Here is a 25980-nt window from a genome sequence, read left to right on the forward strand (position 1 = left end):
AAAGAAATCTTTGAACCGGCTTCATGGTCACACTACTTCGGTTAATTTGGGGTACTTATAACTACTGTTTGATTTTTTTGGGGGGAGGGGCTTCCCACTTTATTGGATTTTGAGCTGTTTTATTATTTTAAGGATTTTTAAAGAATATTTTTTAACCATCGCATAATAGCTTTTATTATAATGGTTAAATTGTTTATATCCAAGACTTGGACTTGCTTATATCAATGAAAAGTAGTTTGTGATCCCAGCAAATTTGGAAAGCTAGAATATTATTATCCTGTTCATTCGCATCCATCTGGTTACTTCCACCTCTATTTCCCTTCTGAAGTTTATTCACCACAATCTATTCTGCTGTAATGATTAATGATTGTGTACAAGGTTTTCAGATGTACATAAATATATAATAATGAAAAGAAGAGTACAACTAGTTAGAATGACACAAAAATTTGCAGATATTAAATCTGAACACCTGTTCCATAATCCTCTTGACTATATACCATGCAGCATTGGATGTATAACCAAGCCACATAAATACCATATTTAAATAGAACCTAACAGGAAGGAAATTAAAAACATCACTGTGGTTCTGTCTACCATGTGGTTTTGCTCCTGTTGACAGAGTTTAAAATCACAAAAGTCTCATTCTTTGTCAAGTAAGATGTTACTGTTTAAAGGTGAAATATCAAGGAAACTGTCACTGTAATAGACACGCTTACTAAATCTGCACAATATTTTGTTGAGATATCTGAGGTACAAAATATAGTTATTGGAGCACAAAATACTTCCATTAGTTTTACATAATTTAAAACCACATTTCACACCCTGTTGACTATATAAACAATTGCATTTATCTTCTTAGATACTGAGGTTCTTCATGAAGACTGTGAGATGTAAATGCCTTATTTCCTAATGTGTAAATAATGTATATATGGGACATCGGGGGTTAACTTATTCTTTGGTTCCTAATGTATTCATAATTCACCACTCCCATTCTTGGCTCCACCCCTTGTATATATAAGGAGCCACCTTCACCATTTTCCTTGCTTCTATCTGTGAATATTCAGTGAATATAGAATGCCTGTTATAATTAAAGAGAAATATATTTAAACCTCTAATTCTTATTATTATTATTGAGTCTGATCCTGAAAATATTGCAACAATCTGGTAGCAGAGGATGGTTAATTGACTCAATAAAATAAACATGTATAAGAAAGAAATAGAAAGCAACGATCTCAGATCAGAGATACTGAGAATAATAAAAATACAAAAGGATGACTACGATCTCATCGCGAACCTTCAAAACTTCTTGAAAGAAAACGAAGCAGCGAGAGAAAATAGCATCGAGACAGCCGAATTCAAAGAAACAAAAACGGTGAGCAACCCATCTATAAAAGAGAAAATAACGAGAAGAAAGAACAGAGATCCCGCTCAAAATTTCGAATGGCAGCCATCTTGTCTTCAACCGGCCACTGAGATAAGCAAAGCAGAGCCAATCACGATACACCATTCAAAATCTCTGGCGCGAAAAGAATCAAACAGTACAAAAAATAGTAAAGAAAATCTTTATTCTTCAGAAAGATCAAACACGGACACAGAAGAAACATCTATTAAACTGAAAGTAGAAGCGATCAAGAAACAACTATTTAAAACTTCTGATCCAAATTTAAAAATGACGAAAAAATCAACGGAAGTCAATGACCTAAAAGTAAAAAGACAAGCAAGCAAAAGGACAAACCAGAACATATCCAGTTCAATTCGTGCAGAAAGGATGACGACACCTGAGCCCAGAGGACCCTGCAGGTTTTTTCCCACACCGCAGACGGTTCCAGAGGTGGAGAGCTTCAAGCGGAGCGGCTTTGGCGAAAAGAGGCAAGCATCAGCCATCGGCAAGAAGATCAAGGTAGAGATGGAGACCGAATCGTCGGAGGAGGAACCTTACGAAGAAACTGCAGCGACAGAGGCTCCCTATGGCGGCTTCAACAGAAATACAAGCTATGCACATGCGCAGATGCATTCAGAGAACTACAGAAGACATTATGATGAAGAAAAACCACTCAGACTAATGCACAGAATACCCACTCCATCCTGTGACTTTCAACACTTACGAGACCATGGACTACCCTCCGTTGTAAGTAGTGGGGATAATAATACTGGGGACTTACCTAGCGATTTTCCAAAACTTAGAATTGATGGCATTAATTTGCAAGAGTGGTATCAGCAACTCCAGGTTGCCTTTATGAAAGAAAACCTGCTGTTTTTTATCACCAGTCCCCCAAGAAGACCTTGGACTTTAAAAATAGATTGTTTACACCATAGAGCATTTTACCTAACAATATCTAGTGTGTCTCCTGCAATGTATCATAGCATCAAACCAAACCTAACTGTTTCAGAAATAATTCAATGCATGTTTAATCTGTTTCACAGCGATAGTGTAGCTACCACTACAAGAATGTCTAAGGATTTCTTTTCTTCCAGAGTAAAACCAGGGGTTTCCATAAGTGAGCATTTGATATCTCTAAACAAAATAAGAGCTGAACTGCATTTGAGGGGGGAAGTAATTTCAGATCAAACAATGAAAAGTGTTATTATCAATTCACTTGATTCATCATGGGATAATTTTATGTCACACTTAGACACCATCAATCTAGGATATTTATCCATAGAAAATCTATCTAACAAATTGATAGCAGAAGACAATTCAAGAAAAAATCGTTCCAGCAATCACACAGAACACAAATCTTTTAGGAAGGTAGCTTTCCAAGAAAAATATAATGAAGCTTTTAAATGCCATAATTGTGGATCCAGGGAACACAATAGAAGAGACTGTCCCAAAATCTCAAAGGAGAGACATAGGTCAGAATATAGGAGCAAATACAATTATAGACAGTCTTCCACAGATAGACATAAATATAGAAGCCCACCAAATTACAGAGATAGTAGAGGGGGTAGAGAAAATTCAAAAGAGAGAAAATCTGGTTCACTGAATGGACTAAATAAACAAGACAGCACTAAAACACAACAAAATGAGAACAATAATTGGCTTATTGATTCTGGGGCAACCAACCACACCACTAATAACGAAAATATATTGTCTTCATTTACAGAAGATAAATTTGTAATAAAGGTAGCTAATCAAGAAAAGGTTCAAGTATTAGGCAGAGGAAATGTGACCTTGCCTGGCCTAGGAAAAATAGAGGGGGTATTGTTAATTCCAGAAATACCTCATAACATACTAAGTGCCATAAAACTAAGCAGAGATTCTGACATCAATATAGTTTTCTCAAAGGGGAAAGCAACTTTAGAGAAGGACAAAACAAATGTAGGCACTGTGATGATTAAAGGAGGCCTACCCTATCTAATAACAAAAGAAAGATGTTTACATAACATTGATTCAAATATGGAAGATTGTATTGAGGCAGATGATGAAAATGTTAGTAACAGTGACAATGATGAATGTAAAATATCTCATGATCACGCAAATACACACAATGAGAAGAAACCAAGAATAGGTAAACCAATTCATGATGAGTGTGCTCACATCTTGCATAGGAAGTTAGGACATGCAAGTTTTCCTGTAGTACAAAAAATGACTGAGCACGCAGAAGGTGTCAAAATAAAAAATTGTGAAAATTATTTGGAATGCTCAGTATGTAAATCCACTAAACTAAAAACTAGTCCCAGACCAAAAAAATCCAACAGATCAACTAACAAAATTTTTGACTTAGTACATATGGACCTAGTTGGTCCATTAACTCCATCAATCACTTATAGAAAACGTTACTTCCTAACAATAGTAGACGATTACAGTCGCTATGGTTTTGTTTACACATTAAAACACAAGGATGAAACCTTTCAGAAATTTAAGGAATTCTACAAACGCATAGAAACACAACATAATATCAGAATAAAACAAATTATGACAGATAGGGGATGTGAATTCATGTCTAAAGAATTCTCCCAATGGTTAAAGGATAGAGGAATGCTACATTTCACGTCTAGTCCATTTTCTGCGTTCCAAAACGGGATTGCAGAGAGAAAGAATTCCACACTACAAACCATGATTAGGTGCACATTAGAGGATGCTGGTTTAGGCAAACAATTTTGGTCAGAGGCCTTACATTATTCAAATTACACTCAAAATAGAACCTGGTCCAGTATTGTGAATAAAACACCATATGAGGTGATGTATAATAGGAAACCCAAATTAGCGCACATGCACATATTTGGAGTCACTGCAGACGTACACATACCTAAGCAGTTGAGAAGAAAGGGAGAAAACGTATCCAGAAGATTAAGATTTATGGGATATGAAACTGGCACCAAAGGGTACAGATTCATTGATAATAATAACAAATTTATAGTCTCCAGAACAGCTGTGTTCCATGAACAGGCCAATTGGTCTAAATTACATCTTAATGAAATATTTCCAAATAAATGCAAAGATACAAAATCTTGTGAGGAAGGGACAATAGAAAATCAAAATATCAACAAAAATAAAAACAAAACCAAAACTTGGACAAATAGTCAGCACAAAATAAAGACAGACACATTAACAAAAAAGGAAGCAAGATATTTGCATGATAACCATAGCAAACCCGAAAGAGCTATTAGAAACAATAGAAATCAAGTACCAAATAAATACAGAGATTACATAATGCATATGGATGGTGAACAAATGACACCTAATACATATGAGGAAGTATTAAAACTCCCTCGTGAAGAAAAGGAAAAATGGGAACTAGCTATGAAAAAAGAGATGGAAAGTTTGCAAGGATTAAATGTGTTTACACCTGCGATTGCACCTAAAGATAAAACGATTATAGGTACCAGGTGGATTTATAAAATTAAGAATCTAGAAGGAGGCAATACTCTATACAAAGCTAGATTGGTTGCACAAGGTTATGCACAAAAATATCCGGAGGACTACACTGACACATACTCCCCCACAGTGAGAACAGAGAGTGTTAAAACAGCTCTAGTAGTGGCATCTGCACTCAATCTTGATGTATTTCAATATGACATACAGACTGCGTATTTACACGCAAAACTAGATAAGGAAATATATGTAAGAGCACCACACAGTCAATACACTAACAAGAATGAAATTTGGCTATTGAACAAGAGTCTATACGGATTAAAGCAATCTGGCAAAAGATGGTACGATTGCTTGGTAAAAGTACTTAAGACCATGGATTTCAACGCTACCACTGCTGATAACTGTTTTTTTGTAAAAAAGAGTGATGATCATATTGAATTTGTATTAATTTATGTAGACGATATTTTATATATAGGAAAACACAAGGAGAGAAGAGAAACCTTTGTAAATAAGCTAAACGAACATTTCTCGTTGAAATCTCTAGGTAAAGTAAACAAATACCTTGGTGTACAAATTAACAAAACTAGAAGGGGATTCAAACTTACTCAGAAAGATAAAATCATTGAACTTCTGAACAAATGCAACTTAAACAATGCCAAACCCTGTGACACTCCTATGCAAACTGATTTCCTTAGAAACACTGATGAATCTTCCCCTGAATTCAAGGATAATACATTTTATAGATCAGTCATAGGTTCACTTCTTTATATATCTAATTGGACCAGGCCAGATATTGCATTACCACTCAACTTATTGTCAAGATATGTTAGCAAACCAACAATGTATCATTGGGAAGCAGTCAAAAGAATTCTAAGATACCTGAAAAGTACATTAGACTTTTGCTTAGTATTAGAACCTAGTAATGATAAAGAACCAAAACTTACATGTTACGCAGATACGGATTGGGCTGGAGATATATCATGCAGAAAGAGCACTTCTGGTTATATTTTTCTATTAAATGACTGTCCAGTTTACTGGTACACTGGTAAACAAGAACTGGTAGCCACTTCGACCACAGAAGCGGAATATGTTTGTTTGTCCAAAGCTGCAAATAACCTTGTATGGTTTAATGATTTGATTTCAGATGTTTGGAAAAAACCTGCTTTGCCTTTTGTTATGCATGAAGATAATAAAGCAGCCATTGAAATATCCAGATCCGATGCCATTGGACAAAGGTCCAGGCATATAGATATAAAATTTAAGCATGTGAGACAATTGTCTCAAGATGGATTTATCAAAGCAGTGCATTGTGATACCTCTGAACAATTAGCTGACATATTGACGAAGCCTTTACCTTCTAAACAGCACAAATATTTAACATCAAAATTATATGTCTTATATTGTCCTGAATCTGAATGTAATTGGTGTTGTATAGCGAACCGGCATTTAGAGGGGGATTTGTGAGATGTAAATGCCTTATTTCCTAATGTGTAAATAATGTATATATGGGACATCGGGGGTTAACTTATTCTTTGGTTCCTAATGTATTCATAATTCACCACTCCCATTCTTGGCTCCACCCCTTGTATATATAAGGAGCCACCTTCACCATTTTCCTTGCTTCTATCTGTGAATATTCAGTGAATATAGAATGCCTGTTATAATTAAAGAGAAATATATTTAAACCTCTAATTCTTATTATTATTATTGAGTCTGATCCTGAAAATATTGCAACAAAGACAATGGTTAAGAAGAGAGTGAGAAAAGAATAACAAACTTTCATTGGATACTAAAGGTTCCCCTCGCACATATGTGCTAGTCGTTCCCGACTCTAGAGGGTGGTGCTCATCTCCGTTTCAAAGCTGAAGAGCCAGCACTGTCCGAAGATGTCTCCATGGTCATTTGGTCGGCATGACTAAATGCCAAAGGCACACGGAACACTGTTACCTTCCCACCAAAGGTGGTCCCTATTTTTCTACTTGCATTTTTTACATGCTTTCGAACTGCTAGGTTGGCAGAAGCTGAGACAAGTAACAGGAGCTCACCCCATTACACGGCACTAGGGATTTGAACTGCCGACCTTTCGATCAACAAGCTCAGTGTCTTAGCCACTGAGTCACCGCGTTCCTTCTTGGACACTAAAGCAGCATTTAAAATATCAGTCTCTGTGTTGGAACATAGCTAACTCTGGAGAATTATTTTATAGATGCTTAGCTCAGAATTCTGCAAAGAAGAATTTAGAGGTAAATTAGAAAAGGTTCTTATCAGCCCAGTTCTATCAGAAATAGGACACAACTCCCAAGAATATTATACCATTATTCCAATTACCGATAGCATTATAAGTCTGTTTTAGGAAGTAAACAAGCAAGCAAACAAACAAATAATTTTCCAATATGGTGGGAAACTATCGAAACTTTATATTTTCTGGCTATTATTCAAACTGAGAAGATATTTCTTAAATATATAGGTGGCCATTTAAAGTTGTTTTCAGATAGGAAGAGAAACATGAATTCAAGGAAGCTTTGCAACCATCTTATAAGATTCCTCTCTTTCACTTTTCTATTTCTTCCTATTTTCTTTTCTCAGCCAAGTACAACTCTTGATTTTTCTAGAGCATCCTAAGATTGAGAAAGAAAAGGTTTTTTTTCCCAGTGGAAGAAACTGTTGAGAAATTAGAGGGCAAGTTTCAGAAAAACATAAAAATTATTATGCAAAATGTACAAATTCTCAATTTACTTGTAAAGTGGTTTAAAACATTTAAAACTAATTTTTGCTCCTTTCAAGGCATAATATAAAATTGCACAAACATTTTGCATAAATTAACCCACCTTTCCTTTGGAATATGTATGGAACACAATAGAGATTTCTGGTTTTGCTGCAGCACCAAAGGAAAAAAAAAAGACAAATTATACAGGACTTAATTCAGCACAATAACTTTCTGCACAAAAAAATTTAATTTATTTTATAGTTGAAAATATCAAGTTGTGTTCCAAATAATAGAACATAGATGAAATCTATAACTAAAGAATATGTGATATCAGAATTTCTTCCATTGCCTGTTTGATTAATATATATTATTTTAGCAAATTTCAAAAATATCTCTGATCAGTCTACTTTGTGGTTTCTACTTCTTATTGTATTATTGCCTTGGATGCCTAGTATCTATTTGTACTTTTTAATGTAAATATATATACATATATACTATGTGTATGTGGTGCATTTGCCTATTTATATCAGAATTTTATAATGATTTTGTTAAGCATTATAATTACAATATTAAAAACTAAACATTACAATAAAAACTAAAAAAATAGAATAAAAAGAAAAAAATGATGCTGCAGAAAAAAATACAAATGAAAGAAAAATAAGAATATAGTAAAGAAAAAGAAAGAAATTTATTTTAAAAAAACCCTGACTTCTCCTTTCATTATAACAAGTATAATTTTTTTTTAGTAAGTTATCACTTTCTGTTAAAATAGGACTGGGTTATTCTATGTTGTTCTTGGGCCTGGCCTGTCAAAAATCAAAGTTCTAAACACTATAGTTTATTTCAAAACAATTTTTAAAAAAGTTCTTAAGTTTGTAGTTAACTTCATTCATTAAAGATTAAAAGAAAGTAATCTGGTACTGTCAAACTTGTTGATTCTAAAGTTCCCAATAGCTGAAAAGCAGTTAACAAGCAATTTCTGAAAGTGATTAGAAAAAAATATGCACACTTCGAATCAGAAGTGGGTTTCAGCAGGTTCTGACCAGTTCTGGAGAACCGGTAGCGGAAATTTTGAGTAGTTTGGGGAACCAGTAAATACCACCTATGACTGGCCCCACCCCCATCTAGTCTCTGCCTCCTGAGTCCCAACTGATTGGGAGGAAATCAGGATTTTGCAGTAACCTTCCCCTGGAGTGGGGAGGGAATGGAGATTTTACAGAATCCTTCCTCTGGAGTGGGGTGGGAATGGAGATTTTACAATATCATTCCCCTGCCAGACCCACCAAGCCATGCCTACCAAGTCATGCCATGCCCATCAAGCCACACCCACAGAACCAGTAGTAAAAAAATTTGAAATCCACCACTGCTTAGAATCCTTTCAACCACCGTTTAAGCAAGGTGTTTATTCCCTCGTCTCTAAACCGATTGGAGACAGCTATCTTGCAATCTGCTCACAAAGAGCAACTGTCTGGGGCTCTTCTGGATGATCTCAATTCCTCTCTTTACCCAAAATGAAATTATTGAAGATAATTATTAAAAATTATTGGTCTATTTCTCAGCTCTTCATTCCATTGAGATCATTGGTTCTGCTTTTCATACAGCCATTTTTAGTCTGCAATTTATTCCCTATTTATATCACAAACTTAAAGGGAATTCAGTGATATTAAAACTGGCATTCAGAACCTAATATGGATTTTTTAAAAAACAGCTTAATCAACAGGCTTTTTCCAATTTGAAGAATGAAAGAAAGAGAGAGAGAGAGAGAGATCATAAAACTACAATGCTTGCATTAATCAGTACTGAGAATATTAAATCAAGATAAGTATTTGCAGCTGTCTATGATGATGTAAAAATTATAACCACTCTGGTCCTTTTTAAATAAGCCCTTAAAATCTGGCTCTATTCTAAGGCCTGGCTTAGAATGGGTGGCAGACCTCTTGTAGGATTTTTTGGTTGTTTAATTGATTGTTGACTTTTTCAAGACTCTCTTGGATGATATATTCTGTGTTTCTACTATTGGTAGCAGTATCCTGTAGGACACTCTGTGTTGTAAAGATTAGGACAGAAAGAAAAGAACAAAATAAAAAAGTGAAAAGAGTGATATAGGCACAGCAATAGAGATAATCCTCATTTAGTACCACAAGTGGAACCAGCAACACATTTAATAATTGACGCATTGATAATTCATGATTGTTAATTCATGACAATGATTGTGCTTATGATTTTATTTCAGTTTTTCTTTTTACCCTTTGGAATGCTCACCCAAGTTCTGAGATAATCAGCAAGAATGGAAGTAATGTTTAAATTTACCTTCATTGGGCAGGAAGGAAGAGAGTAAGCAGCATACAATGGAGAATACACATTGAAAGGAATTTGCTAGCACAGGCAGCTGTAAACACACTAGGCAATCAGCTAGTGTTTTTCCCATTATGTGCATGCTTGCTTTCTTATAATCCCTTCCTCTCCAATCTCTCTAGTCTGCAAGGAGAGGAAAAAAGGTCTAGCTGTTTAAAGTTTGCATTACAGGTTTTTCTGGAGTTATGGGAGAAAATGTCTCTTGTAGAACTTTAGATACTATCTCTAAGCCATAAACCATGATTTATAAACCATGCTGCCTCTGTTCAAACTGAAACTAAATGACTTCACACAATAAATCTGATTGCCTCATATTCTTCTTAGCTGCAGATGGTTTATATATTATTAACTTCCAACCACATTAAACTACCCTGATGGCCCATCAAGACCATTGGTTTCTATACGTATGGAAGTTATAATGAATTGGTAGTATCTATTAGAGTTGACTATATGGTGACATCTGCAATGGACTAGAAAGTTATTGCTGAATTAGTGGCTGCCCACTAATGGACATTTCTTGGTGTGTTGCTTCCCATTTTTTTTGTAAGATGAAAGCCCAATTATTGCTTCCCTTGGAAGGAGAACACTCAATATATTTGGTTATTAAACATGTTCCAAATTATATATTTGAATGATTGCACTATCAACAGTCCCAAGAAAGAACTAACCAAAGCTGAAATTCCTAATATGGAGCCTTTATGGAAGGATCAGATATTTGCATAGTTAAGTTGTCCTTCCTTTTCTATATAGCTATGATTTTTCTTTCAAAATGAAGAATACCAACAAGGGCAAGTGTTGACAGCATCTTTACTTTTTTCCTCAAATTTCATTTTGTTTCTATTTCTTCCCTCTTTCTCTAAATTCCCAAGTACACCATAACACTCCATTCAGAGTGGCTAATGGCTAATGGAGTAATTAATGGCTTTTAATTATTCTTGCTTTATCTTTTTTTTTTAAGCTAAGCTTGTGCCATCATTGTTCATAAAAACACAGCTAAGCTCGATTTGTCTATTGGCTTAGCTCCATTTGTTAGTAGTGATCTATATTATTAACCTCTATTTTCAATTTGTATGAGCTAATTGAATTCATTCTGGAAGTTGATTGGAAGAATTGTTAAGATATAATCAAAACACTGTATGTCTTATCTTTCTCTGTCTATGAATAAATTACTTCTCTCTTTTTAAAAAAACCCTATTGCATCTGTATTTACTGGGTAAATTAATCAAGATACGCTGTTGTCAAGATCAAATTCTTCAAGATGTGTATCAGATGGGGCAACATTGTAGTATTCAAATGATGGCTAACAGAAAACAAAAACAAGTAATATCAATAAAGATCAACATAAAGTTCTTAATCACTGTGAGAATGAAATCAGAAATGAATAGTAATATTAAAAGATATTTATAGCACACAAATAATATGCCTCCTTTTGCTAATGGCAGCTTTTTAGATAAAGTTAGAGCACTATAATGTTCCTTATTCATTTTGTTTTATTACAAGTTAATAGTGCCCTAATCCTTTTTCAACTGTTCCTCATAGGGCTTCATTTCCAAATCTCTTAATATATTGGTAGTTTTCCTCTGAACTCATTTCAGCTTTTGCCCAGAGCTGGACACAATAATCCAATTGTAATCTAACCTACTGAAGTCCTAGATTAGTTATCATCAATTAGTACCCTAGGAAAACATGCAATATGCCAAACCTCAATGCCAGAATTGACTTTTTTTCCACTTAAAAGCTGGCATCTTGCTTAACTTGGGGACATGCAAAATAGAATTGAGCTGTACAAAATCTGGATGCAATGCTTCCATTAATACAGCCCAAGGCCTATTTAGCTAATTCATATTAAGCTAGTGGTCCATATGAGATATTCATCATATGCACTGTCACCAAATGGGTTTTCATGTTCTTGAACTATGTACATTTTTTTATACTTGTGATTCAAAAGCCTAAATCTATTATTGGGCCAAATCTAACATAATCCTGCTGCATTTGATCCAATATTCAAGCTTTTGAGAATCATTTGAATTGTCATTTAGTTCTTATGTTATTAGCCAGTATCCCTAGTTTGGTGTTATCTGCAGATTTGGTAAACATTTTTTTCATCCCATCTCCCAGATGATTTTTAAAGACATTGAACACCATTGGGTTTAAGATGGAAAACCCTGAAAAACAAATTAAATTAAAGTGATAAATTAAACCTTTAATTTTAAACCCAAGATATTTTTTTTTGTTTTGCTTTTATGAATAGGAATTAATTGTTTATTTTGTCACTGGGAATAAAATCATTCATGAGAACTGAAAATCTCTAGAAGCAGACAACACAGCTCAAACTCCTTCTTTCATATATGCATAAAAGCTGAAGTGGACCTATGCTTTCTGGCCCTTCACTAAACAGTTGTTCCCTGGTCTGTCTACAAAATTATGTGGAACATGTGGCATTGGCAACCTTCAGTCTCAAGAGACTGTGGTATCATGCTCTGGAAAGAGGTCCTAAAACAGCATCTAGTGTGACTAAAAAGGCCAATTCGAGAGTGTCAATCCCTTCCACACTGAGGGCAGATACATTCTGTCCCCTGCCCAGCCTCCAGATTTCGCTGGTTCTGGGACTGCCTCTTTGCCTCAGCCTGCCGAACAAGTGTCTCTTCGAATTGGAGAAGGCCATGCTGCGTCTTTAGCCTCCAAGCTGAACGATTGGAGGTCAAGGTTTCCCAGTTGTTAATGTCCATTCCCAGGGCCTTTAGGTCCCTCTTGCAGATATCCATATATCGCAGCTGTGGTCTCCCTCTGAGGCGCTTTCTCTGCACTAATTCTCCATACAGGAGATCTTTCGGAATCCGACCATCAGCCATTGTCACGACATGCCCAAACCAGCGTAGACGTCGCTGTTTCAATAGTGTATACATGCTAGAAATTCTAGCACGTTCCAAGACTGCGCTATTTGGAACTTTGTCCTGCCAGGTGATGCCAAGAATGCATCAGAGACAGCGCATATGAAAGGTGTTCAACTTTCTCTCCTGCCATGCGTAAAGAGTCCAAGGCTCACTGCAGTAAAAGAGTGTGCTCAGGATGCAGGCTCTATAGACCTGGATCTCTGTATGTTTAATACAGGTGTTTATGAGGAACATAAACACCTGTATTAAACACTACATCATAGATCTACACATTTCATATAATCAGGTGTCATATAAAAAAAAAGAACTTGATAGTAAAAGGAGAAGATTAGCCCACCTAGAGAAGGCATTATGGAGTAAAATTAGTACTTTAAGGCCTTTCTTGAGGCATTCATTTTACCTTTAAAACACTAATACATCCCAACCCACCAATGGATAGAAAATGTTGGATGCTTGGTGGAAATTCTAGGAGTCTTAAAAATGCTGGGGGAAGATCATAAGTCTATGAGAAAACATGCATGTGTAGGCTACAATCCCAATTGTATATACAATTGTATATACATATACAAAAGTATGAAGGCTATTGCTTAACGCATTGTAAGCCGGAGAAGGGCGGCATATAAATCAAATTTTTTTTAAAAAATTGTGAAGGCTTTCAGAAAAGATGTCTTTAGGTCTCATAGAAGTAGCCTAATATGGATTCTTAGATTATATATCCTAAAATGGATATATAGGGCGGTGGTTAGGTGATTAGATGACATCATGAGTAAGAGACAAGGGCTCGCTATCAATTTGTGGCACAGAAGTTCCTTTGCACAAAATAGAAAAATGTTAAATACTGTTAGTTAAACAAACAAGCATTTAAGGGAATCAAGTCAATTTTATCAAGTAACATTTGAAGAAAAAGTGTTGATTAAGTTTTTAGTCCATTACAGTAGCCCCTCCTCACCAAATATTTTCACTTGAGTGGCACTTTCCTGAATTCTTCCAGAGAGAGTGGCAATTGAACAGACAAACTTCTTGCCATCATCAATAACTGTCACTGGAGAAATCAATAACGCATTTTTTGAACTCATTTGGATTCTGTCCTTGTAGACAGTGAGATTGGCTGTATAGCCTTGAAGGTAAAAGGATGGTTTCTTGATTAGGATCTCTTCATTTCCATTTTCTTTCTGCTAGAAATGGGAGATATGTCAATGATGCATTGCCAAGAAAAAGCATGAATTATCATCATTTCTTTCTTTTTAATGTAATAGAAGATGCTGATGCAATAGCAATTGTACACCTGGGATAGGTGAATCACTGATTCTTCCTTCCTTCCCATAACAGCTACTAGCTATTAGGTAGTCTATCTCTCTTTCCCATCATCTACAGTATATTTCACAATCTGTCTCAAGAACAGTCCCTTTCTGTTATAAATTTCACTTTAGGACATATCTCTTTTGTTACCTAATTCTGATAGAAAATAGATCTGGGACTGCAGAATGAAAAAAGAAAGCATTTTTTTTCCTTTTTAATATCTTCTCAGCAGCAATTATAAAGAATATTTACTTAGAAATAGAAATAAAATAGCAAGCTTCTCTAACAATAGTACTGAATAGTCTGCAAGTGCCACCTCTGACAATGTAGAAAGATTTTTTTTCTTGAGAACCTGTGTCTCAGTGTGAGTCTCTCTGTGTGCGTGCCCACAAACCCAGAGACCACACAAACACACAATAGTCAGTGATGATCTAACAGTTTCCAAAATCTCAAGCTTCAGAAGCTGTAGAGGCTGAAGTGATGACTAATATTAATACTTGGCCCCAAATTGAAAATTCCCAGACATATTTTGCACTACTAAAGTTCTTAAAGTTCAAAGGACAAATTAAACCTAATGACAGAATGATTTGATTCAGCAATTTCACATAAATATTAAAACTGTATTGGGATAAAGTGGAAATTTGCAGAACTGCCATGCAAGAATAAAATATTCTAGTGTCTATACCCAAAAATACTAACCCAGGAAAGGCAGAAATTATAGAATTGCCAGCTCATGCACAGGGGCATCTGAAGCAGGTGGGCAAATATTATGTGTCAACAACATCAAATTAGCAGGTATGACCAGAGTAACGGAAGCTCCATCCATTTTTATGCAAGTATGATGCATGTTTGATGCACATTAAAACAAAGGATGGGACTTTATTGCCTAAACACACCTGTTTTTTTTTTAAAGCTGTTGACCCCCCCCCCAACCCTCTTTGGACGACCAGCTCATGGCAGTGGTATGATTATATGCTAATAAAGAATGGATCTGGACTTTCTGGCCCCTTTAAATAATTGGGAGGGTTAAAAAAACCTTAAGTTCTAAACAGATTCAATGAAGAAGTTTATATAAATTTGAGTATCTCAAAATAAAAATCTATTAGGAACAGCCATAACCATAGCACTAATATGCATGCTAGATAATTTATATAAAATATTTTCAGTAAACATATTTAGTGCTGCCAAGACAAATAACTGCAGTTTAAAATTACTGTTACTTGAATATGAGATGCTTTGGTTCATATCAGATATCTCCTAAACATGGATGATCTATGAGGAACATGAGATCCTCAAGATTACAGATTTCCAAAGTCACAGCCTTCAGAGCAAACTAAGTTTTAATAATAATTTCTCAGCCATTTTAAAAAGCAAAATAGCAAATAAGATATATTCTGCCAGAGTTGGTGAAGCCGCTTTGGTCTTAGGTCTCTTTCTACCCTTATTTTATTGAGAAAACGTTACTTACCAATAACCACGTTACAGAAGCATTTGTCAGGTTTATATAATGAGGCATACTGTTCACGCATGGAATTTCTAAGGTCTGGTTGAGTAAAGCTTGTAACACAGAATTCTTGTAATCTTTTATCAAGCAGGAAAAAAAAGTAAAATAAGAAGAATATTATGTAAACAATACCAATGTACAGTGCATGTACAAGTCTGCAAGTCCTATTATTTAATACATTCATCCGCATTGTGAATATAAAAGAATAGTTCTCCAAAATAAGAATAGACCTTTTTTTGAGAGATGGAAAACAATTCATAGATAACTATAAAGGGAGGCCAGTGATTTCTTGATATTTCAAGATTTAAAATGTTTTGCTTTGAACAAACAACTTTAATTTTGTAGCTCTTTCATCTGCTACTGCCACAAGGAGGTAAACAGAATTTATTTTGGGATTGTAAACATATTTTAGGCTCTAAAATAGATTTGTGCATACAATGAAACAGATAAATTAAAGCAGAAAGTCTTTTTTACGAAGACAGAGTTTATTAAACAACATTAGAACCCAAAACACTATTCAGACATTATGCTTACAGTAACTCTAATTTAGCCTAGTTAGTGTTATAGGAATTGAACTTGGGCAATGTCCAAAATCCTTTTCCTTCCTCTAATATATTTGTAAAATTATCAGAAATATTTGCTTCCAATTTTATGCTTTGTGTTAGTACACACAATATTTCAATTTTTTCCACCAAATTGGCAGTTAAAGAAATTAATTGGAAAGAAAGTTTCTTCAACAATGTATCAAGAGTAGGATTTCCCCTTTTCTAGTGACAGTAATGTTGCTTATAATGTCTTCCCCTGGGACTGAATAGGAAGACCAGAAGGCTGCGTACATCTAAAAGGGAAATCATTCTTATTACATACTGTACTAAAATAGTGCAAAGCTAATATTTCCTGCAGGAGAATCCTCTGAAATTTATGTTCTCTTTGAAAAGAATTTCAAAGCTAATTCTCTTTCATTAAATTGTATAAGAAACAGATGATTTAAAAAAAAAAAAATCAGATAATTTCTATGCCTAACAGTATTATCTAAAAGCTACTTAAACTTGTTCCAACTTTTGTGTTAAACTGGTTTGGAAGCAAAGTAAGATTAGAAACCTATAAAGAAACTTCATCTAGTTTCCAGACAGACAAATGAAAAAGAATGAAGACCACTGGCTTACATTAAAGATAGGAAGTGCTTGGTTAAATGACTCAATATTTAAGAAAACCTTGCATTTTCATAATGGCATATAAATCTTGTTGTTGTCTTTATTTGTTGTTGATGCTTTATTTGTAATGCTTTTTCCCTTTACTTTTGGCTAGTTATCAGTCCCTAAAGATCTGGGGATGGATATTAATCCAGATGGGCACACCGGTAGTCCTTGATTTACAACCATTCCTTTAGGGCAGGGGTCTGCAATCTTAAACACTCAAAGAGCCATTTGGACCCGTTTCCCTCAGAAAAGAAAACACTGGGAGCCACAAAATCCTTCCCGTGCCTGACTATTTCTTGAGCGGCCACAAAACTAGCATATGTAATTGAATTAAATGTTCTATTTTCTTCTGAAACTTTTCTTTTCTTGGATTAATCCAGGGTTAGCCTATCGGGGTTGAAAATCTCAATAAATTGCGTGCCGGCAGGTATTACACATTGGCGGTTGTGACGCATATTTTGAGTGACAGGGAGCCATAGCAGAGGGGTGAAAGAGCCACATGCGGCTCCGGAGCCGCAGGTTCTTTTTTTTTTTTTAATTTATTTATAAATTATTTATAATTTTTTATTACTTATTGTTATAAGTAATAACAATATTGTTATATATGTTGTTATTACAAACAACATATACAATATTTCACCCTGTGCTATACATAAGAAAGGAAGATTTGGTTCTTCGGATATATCCTCATGATCGCCAAAATCCACGTTCTCGAGGTACAGGTACCGAAGCATCCAATTTTCCCAGCGCATAGTCCACAAATGGTTTCCAAATTTTCCAGAAAATATCTTCTTTATAGTCACCATTTCTAATTTTAATATCACAGCCGCAGGTTCTGACCCCTGCTTTAGGGATTGTTTAAAGTTATAACGGCACTGAAAATAGTGAGTTATGACCATTTTTCAAACTTATGACTATTGTAGCAACCCTGTGGTCACTTGATCAAAATTTGGATGCTTGGCAATTGGCCTGTATTTATGATGGTTGCAGTGTCCCAGGGTCATGTGATCACCTTTTGTGACCTTCTGACAAGCAAAGTCAAGGGGGAAGCCAGATTCACTTTCATGCACTGATTTACTTAATAACTGTGGCAAGAAAAATTGTAAAACAGGCTAAAACTCACTTAACAACTGTCTTGCTTAGCAACAGAAATTTTGGGCTCAAATGTGATCATAAATCATAGACTTCCTATATTATCCTTTGGTACAATGCTATATTTTCTTACTGTTTAGTATTCTACTTCTTCCAACTCAATTTTAAACATGTTCCTTTCTGGGTGGAAAGTTGAATCTAAATGAATCTGAATTTTTTTTAAAAAAAATTTTTTACCAATAAGTGCCACAGAGAAGTGAAATGTAATGATGTTATACAGTAGACAGGAATAAATGATTTGTTAACAATATTTTTGGGACTGCTTTACTTGTAATAATAGCACTGTTAATAGTCACAGTATATCAGAAAATGAAGAGGCAAGCAAGATGTTGGTTCAATATTACAATGTAAGCCTTTTTCAGTAGATGCAAAATTGATACGTTTATTAATGATGCAGGATTTTGATCCCATCTCATAGCTGAACAGGACAACAAGAAGCAGAAAGATGTATATTTGGACCACTTACCAATTCCACTAGAATCTTTGCCCAGCTTGATGTTCTTTTTTATAATCTATTAAGCTCGTCCCAAAGGTGCTTTTTCAAGAGGACTTTCTTGTTTTTCTTTGAAGATGTTTTGCTTCTCATCAAAGAAGTTTCTTCAACTCTGACTGAAAGTACAGTTGCCTCTTGAAAAAGCATCTTTGGGACAACCATGACCTGGATGACTGAAAATCTCCATAGACATCAATTGGTCAAGCTGTTTCTGGCAATCACAACATAAAGTGCTGTGTTTCTCTGAAAATAAGACCCTGTCTTATATTTTTTTGAACCCTGAAATAAGCGCTTGGCCTTATTACCATGCACTCAAAAGCCTGATTGGGCTTATTAACAGGGGATGTATTATTTTGGCAGAAACAGGGTATACATATTACAAACAAAATTGCATTTTTCTTTTTTTTATAAATGAATGCCTATGATAGCATAATCCTGCCTACTAGCATAAGCAACAGACTTCTCATAAAGTAGGCAGCATGAAAGGAAAATAGAATAAACAGACTAAATACTGGAACATCAGTTGAGAGCAGATGGTCATCTTAGACTGCATAAATAACAGCACACTATCAATAACTTAAAGTAGAAATTAAAATGAACAACTATAGAATTAATTAAGATATTAACAACTACCATCAAAACTGGCATACAAAAACAAATTGAAATAAAGAAAAACAAAACTGTAAACCAAATTGTTGAAGCTAGCCAGAATAAGAAAATATGAAACTGAACTAAATGGGAGGTAAATATCTCCAGCCATCCCTTAACTACTTCAGAACAGAATATTCTCCAGCAAGGACTAAACTACAACACAGAGAATGCCAACCACTAAAATTCTTTGAATACTTACAACATCACTCAAAAAAACTGTCAATCAATGAGAAGTAATAAAATGTATTAAACCCCTGGTCAAACGGGCATAGAACCATCAGGGTAGAAGAAAGAGAGATCCTAAAAACATTAAAAACTAACCAAATTATCTCAATACTTGTAATAAATTATGCACACAATTAACATTGACAGAACATAGTGCATCCAAAACGCAAAAGAAAAATGACAGAGAAACTACCACCTCACAAACACAGTGGAAAAACTGAACAACCAAGTCTAGAAAACCCTCAACAATATCAAATAAAGGACCTATCACAAAAGAATAATGTTGTATGAAAAGCAACTGTGGACTAGTCCATGCATTCTTCTATGGTTACCGTAAATACATAAACTTGGCAGAATTGTGTCTCGTTTCATAAGCAACTTTAACTAGGGAGCATGCCTTCTCTGTTGTAGCACCTAACTTCTGAAAAAAAATCTGTCACAGAATTCAGATTACCTCAGCTCTACTAATATTTAGATTAAAAAAATACCTTAGCTTTGAGATAGACTGATGTTGTTTCCATTTGGTGTATAGATCTATCTTGGTGATGATATATGGTCCTCCAGTTAAATTCGTTAAACTAATCTGACTTTTTTTAACTATGTCCCAAATGTATTGGACAAAGGTGGTGCTGTGGACTTAAACTATCTTGATTTTAGCAAAGCTTTTGATACGGTTCCACATAAAAACAGTCATTTTTACGGTTCGTAAAAAAAGATGTACAGACTAGGGCTTAACTACTGGGTGTTTATAAGTGATATATAACAGAAGGATTGTTAGGTAAGGTTCATCTTTTTGCTGATGACATGAAGGTGGGTACTAAAGTTGATGTTCCTGGGGATATTCACAATAGCCATTTTACCCAATTATCTAACTGGATGCCTGTTATAATTATTATAAACTCTGATCTTAAGTTTTACAACATTTCCACTACCATCTGATATTGTCAGACTGTAGGAACTCTTTTACTTAATAGCAATAGCACTTAGATTTATATACCACTCCATGGTGCTTTACAGCCCGCTCTAAGCAGTTTACAGACTCAGCATATTGCTCCCAACAATCTGGGTCCTCATTTTACGACCTCAGAAGGATGGAAGGCTGAGCCAACGTTGAGCCAATGGGAATCGAACTGCCGAACTGCTGGCAGCCAGCAGTCAGCGGAAGTAGCCTGCAGTACTTCATTCTAACCACTGTGCCATTTAATACTAGACCTCTGGCCCCAGTTTTGTCTTAATGTCCCCCCCCTCCACATTTGTAGCATTTTATCTATAGTTTCTGCATAAGAATCATTTCCAATCCTTATCAGTTTATATCATTTACAACAAAACAGTTGTAACACAAACATACCTGCAATCAATAGGACCATAAAAATAAAAAGAGTAGAGCTTGAAATTTTCTAGTATCCAAGTATTGCATTTACTGACACCAGTCACATGATGTCAAGTGAATTTTAAGGAAAATGAAAATCAGCAGCAATGACAATATAGAAAAATAAAAATGCTAATAATAAATTGATAATTTGACTTGTATAATGACAACTCTGAGGGCCACAGGCAGGTTTCCCCCCTCAATTTAGAGTTACACTACATTACTGTTTTGCATATTTTTTCCTCATTTTTTTAAAAAAAATATATTACTATACTTACCTCTTTTCTTAACAAAAAGGCGTATTTTTGAGCTACTTGTTCCAATTGGAAATGTGGTAAAGATACATTCATAGGAGCCAGAGAGCTCAAGCGTGATATTCTTCAGTTGTAGAATCCAGTTGCTGCATTCTAGGTTGTTTGCTACATAATTAAACTGTTTGGAAGTCCTGCTGAAGTTGGTCGAACAATCATGGGAGCCTTTCTCAAAACTTGCTGAATTGTTGTAGGCCGCTTCAAAATAGTTTGTACCATAGAGAGGGTTATATACAGCTATTATTCTTGATAGACCACCAGCAGACTTAGACCACTGAATCTGTGTTACATGGGTTCCTTTTCCTTGCAAGATGCTGCATTTTAGAGTCACACTGCTACCAGCCAAAGCAGAGACAGTTTCTTCATTTGTAATTATAACCGCAGAACATCCTACAAATCAATATAGCGGGAATATTATTGCAGTCACGGATAATAGTCATTGCATTAACTTAGTCTTCCCCTGTTTGATTCTCTCATTGAAAAAAAATGCTCCATATCGTTATATTTATTATTTATAATTTAAAACAGTTATAAATAAATATCATATAATATTTATATTATTTATAAGTAAGTATATTAAAGATTTTGGCTCTGTACAGAGGAAATAACTGTAAAGGACAATGGACCAAAATCACCCAATTACCATGTAAAAGAGTGACCAAAACATGGGCTACCCTACTGCTAATTCAGAGCCTTAACCAACCCATGTTATGAAAGATTGCACTGCCAACAATGGATGGAAACCTGACAAAAACTAAATGAAAATTAAAAATTCAGTACAATTCATTAAAATCCTCCTCCCTGATCTATCACATTAGACTTTAACTTTGATGGCAAACTGTGCAGGTCCTCTGGAGTCACAACCAAGATTTTGAAAAAGATTGTATTCAGCCCTGGAATAATAAGATTTCCCCCACAGATTTTTAAAAATTCCACCTTTATTATTTGTATAATAGCTCAATGCAGTTACCTAATACTCCTTCTTCCTCTTATTTTCCACACAACAACAATCCTGGGAGGTGGGTTTTTTAGACTGAGAAAGAATCAGTGGCTGAAAGTCATCCAGCCTGCCTACAGCCTAAATCAGGACTAGAACCAGTGGTGGGATTCAACTGGTTTGCACCACTTCAGCCGAACCGGTTGTTAAATTGCTGCCTTGCCCCTCCCCTCCCCACCCATTCCAGAAGTCCCCTTATGCCCCGTTTTGGCTCCCAGGTAAGTGCACGGAGGCCTACTAGGCCCCAAATGGGGCATGGGTGGGTACAGCGCCCCCCCACAGCTCGTTTTTTCTTCCAGGGGGCTGCAGGGATGCCTACTAGGCCCAAAATAGGGTGCGGGGTTGTGTGGTGTGCCTCCATGGCCCGTTTTTGCTCCCAGGAGGCTGCAGGGAGGCCTACCTGGCCCAAAATGGGGTGGGGGTGGCCCATTTTGGCTCCCAGGGGGGTGCAGAAGGCCGAGTGCCTGTCACACCCCCTGGCTAAGCCCACCATTACCATGCCCACCCAGCCGGTCATTAGGGCACAGAACCAGTTGTTAAATTATTTGAATCCCACCACTGACTGGAACTCACAACCTCCTGCCTTCTAGTCTGGTCTCTTTTAATTAAACCAAATTAGCTTTGGAGTCTTAATATAAAATTCTGCTTTATTCTGAGCTCTAACATGATGGGACTGAATCTTTGACTAAAAATTTAAACAAGCAGGTGTATATTTCTAAAGAAAAAGATAAAAAAAGAGCCTGGAAAGAGGCCTGGAAATTCAAAGATTGATGTATTTTGTTCAGCATCTTAGTTTTAGGAAGCTGCTCTACTTTTGGCAAAGCTTGGCACAGGCAATTCTTCCTTGTAAGTATCTTTGGTTCATAGGGAGGATCAAAGTGCAACACGCAGGGCATTAAGAATAAATATTTTAATAGGTAACTTTTATTAATAGCTTTTTTATTTTAAAATGTGTTGCCATTCTTTGTACTTTCTCTTTATAGGAATATTCTATTATCAGGCCAAAGTTGTTAAGGATAGCTGGCAGACTCTGACTGTTTGGTCTGTATTCCGACTAATATGCTATATACAGAATCACCTGGTCACACTACCTGCTTGTCTTCTCATACATGAGCAGGAGATAAAATCAGACTGTTAGCATCAAAAACATTTTTCTTGCATTGATTTAGGTCACATCCCATAATGATCTCCTGTTCATGTTCAATTAAACTGCATTGTGGGAAGGAGACATCATGTAAGCTTCACTTCAATAATGCAGTTAACACAGATGGACAGTTCATATTCTTATTTGAAAGACATGTTCTCTAACATTTAGGGCAGAAGCTGCATTGACAAACCTTCAGACAGGATTTCCTGATTGTCTCTTTAAGGTTCTCCCTGAGTCTAAGTTTGCTTAGCTTATTCGGTTATCCACTAATGAGCTGATAATTATTTCATTCTTTAATTAAGAACATTTATAGTTTAATCCCACAGTATCAACAAACTTTTAATGCTTCACTTTTTAGAAAGCTCATAATGGAACTAAACTACTTTGGTTCTTAGAAGAACAAACAACTTATAAGAACAAAGATCCAGCAACTTTGAGCCAGAAAATATAATTTTGTATTTCAACAAAAACAATGCACACTACCTTGTGCTCGAACAAGGAACTGAAAAAACAAATTCTACACCCAGATATCATCATTTTACAGAAAAAACTTACCATTGAGGATACATGCTAGGATCAGTAAATAAGACATCTGAAATCCCATCTTCCGATCGTATAAAAAAATAAATACTGTTAATAACAGTCTGTCTCAGTATTCAACAACGGATAGTTTCATTCTTTCAACAGTGAGTATGCTTTTTATACTTTCTTTTTTGCAGGTTTGAGAAGAAACATACTTACAGGAAATGAAACCACCCACTGAGGGTGTTTTAAAAATGTAAATTTTTTTTGCCTTTTAAAAAAGAATAAATAAAACCTCATGCTATATTAACTTGCCTTACTGCCCAAATATTATTGACACGCAGAGTTTAAGAATTCAGTTCTCATTAAAACATTCTATAGCAACCAGGGACAATTGACAGTAGAACTTAAAGCTCATTGAAAAATATGTAGACTGATTAGTGATATAATAAGCGTGATAACAGTACGGGTTTGATCATTATTGGTGCTCCTCCCTTCCCCCTTCATTTTTGTGCTAGACATTCAGCCTTAGATACTTGACTCTACAGTGAGATCTAGACTAGGCAACTTTGGGTAGATGAATTTGACTATTCATAGCAGTACTTAAATCAAGAAAAACTTTACCAGGAAACTATAATGAAGTCCACTTTCTTACAAGTTTTAGGATGTGTTATCAATAGTGTACAAACATGATTATTAGGGATTCTTTACTCTTTATTCTTTACTCTTTACACTGATCTACTTTTGTGGAGGTAATATAATATCTTAACAAAACCAACAAGTATCTGGTCACTGGTGAACCTGGATTGCATAGATTTGGGACCAAATCTGGAAGAACTCTTGTTTTTATGAGTTGTTGAAAGAAAATTGAGATAGTACTTTAAACAATTTAAAGCCTTGTTACAAAGGAATAGGGAACCTCTGACCTGCTGGCCTATTTTAAACCATTAGCTCTTATATTATAGGGTATTAATTTTGTGACACAATTGTCTGTTTTCTGTATTGCTTTCTTCAGATCTCCTCTCCTTAACCCTTCTCTCTTATCTGGAGGAGAGCAAGAAGTCAGCATATACCCTATTTACACGACTCATAGAAAAATAGCTCCATCACAGTTCTATTGATCCTATAACTATTCATCACAATTGGACATGACAGCACACACACAACATGATATATGCCATGAGCACAAGTGGTTTGATCTATCAGTCTCAGTAGTTCGGAGGTCATAAGTTCCTATCCTCAGAGAGGCATGCTGAAAACCATTATTCTTCTGCATTGGCTTTGAGTGGACCATATATGCTGACACTTGTCATACCACTGGGAATTTACAAGTCAGTGAAGATAAGAGAAGAATAATTTATCTTGCTTAAGCTACCACGCAGAGGATAAGTAATTACTTAGATGTGAGATAAAAGAAATCAGCAAAGGGGAATTTTGCAAAATACATTTTGGATTGCCAGTATTATCTTTTTGAGTAGTTCTTGGTGCTCTCTGAGCTTGGCTGTGGGTTTTTTGGTGGGTTTTTTTTTTTTTTTTGCAAATGTTTCATCACTCAAACTAGGTAATAACCTCAGTGCTAGTGATTATCTTTTTGTCCAATGCTTCTTTGCAACAATCCTGAAAGTGTAGCAGTATCTGTCATGTAAGAGAGAATGCAGATTTTGTGTGTATTCCCTCTCTTTCTTGGCATTGCATTTCCTTACGATCTTGCAAAATCTAGGCAAATCTAAAGTTCCGAAAGATCTTTTTATTGTCACTTTCTTATAAACGCTGAATTGATTATCAGCAAAACAAGAGTTTATTTGTTTATTTGTTTCCATGTAATGGAATAAAGCAGGGGTCCCCAACCCCTGGTCCGGCACTGGGTCATGGCAGAAACTGGTCTGTGCAAACAAGCGAAAACCCATCCGTGGGATGCAGGCAGCACGTGAAACCACACCCCTTCCGGTCGACGGAAAAACCTCTTTCCATGGAACCAGTCCCTGGTGCCACAAAAAGTTGGGGGCCACTGGAATAAAGGATGTAATAAGGAATAGATCTAGTTCCCAAAACACCTGGGGATTTCTGATGTACAGAACTCAGAGGAACATCACATTCCTCTATCCCCTTCTCTCTCTTTTTTTTTGCCTTGTTAAAGATGGAGGTTTTTGTGGTTTTGGTTAGTTTATGTCTCCTCCACAAAATAGTTTTATTTTCATTTCCATCTATTTTATCCCTCCTCCACATGTACTTCGGATTTAAGGATGGCTAAGGGAAAAGACAAGCTTACTCTTATTTCTTGCATTCTGCAACTAACCTTAACAATGTTAACATTTTCTGGCATGGATTAGCTTTCCTAA

The 25980-nt window shown here is 35.6% G+C and overlaps 1 protein-coding gene across 1 annotated transcript in view; it reads right to left on the reverse strand.

Annotated features, from left to right (window-relative positions):
- CD96 (CD96 molecule) overlaps positions 1-23723 on the reverse strand; it is a 39990-nt gene extending 16267 nt beyond the window's left edge. The window contains exons 1-5 of the mRNA XM_070943897.1: positions 23675-23723; positions 20943-21365; positions 15540-15652; positions 13722-13947; positions 7645-7691 (exon numbers count right to left, since the gene is read on the reverse strand). Coding sequence (XP_070799998.1) covers positions 7645-7691; positions 13722-13947; positions 15540-15652; positions 20943-21365; positions 23675-23723 — 858 coding nt within the window. The remainder of the gene's footprint in view (positions 1-7644; positions 7692-13721; positions 13948-15539; positions 15653-20942; positions 21366-23674) is intronic.
- Between the last annotated feature and the right edge of the window lie 2257 nt (positions 23724-25980).

Source organism: Pituophis catenifer, unplaced genomic scaffold (assembly GCF_029215685.1).
Source record: "Pituophis catenifer annectens isolate HBS135680 unplaced genomic scaffold, rPitCat1.0.hap2 SCAF_4, whole genome shotgun sequence".
Lineage (NCBI taxonomy): Eukaryota > Metazoa > Chordata > Lepidosauria > Squamata > Colubridae > Pituophis > Pituophis catenifer.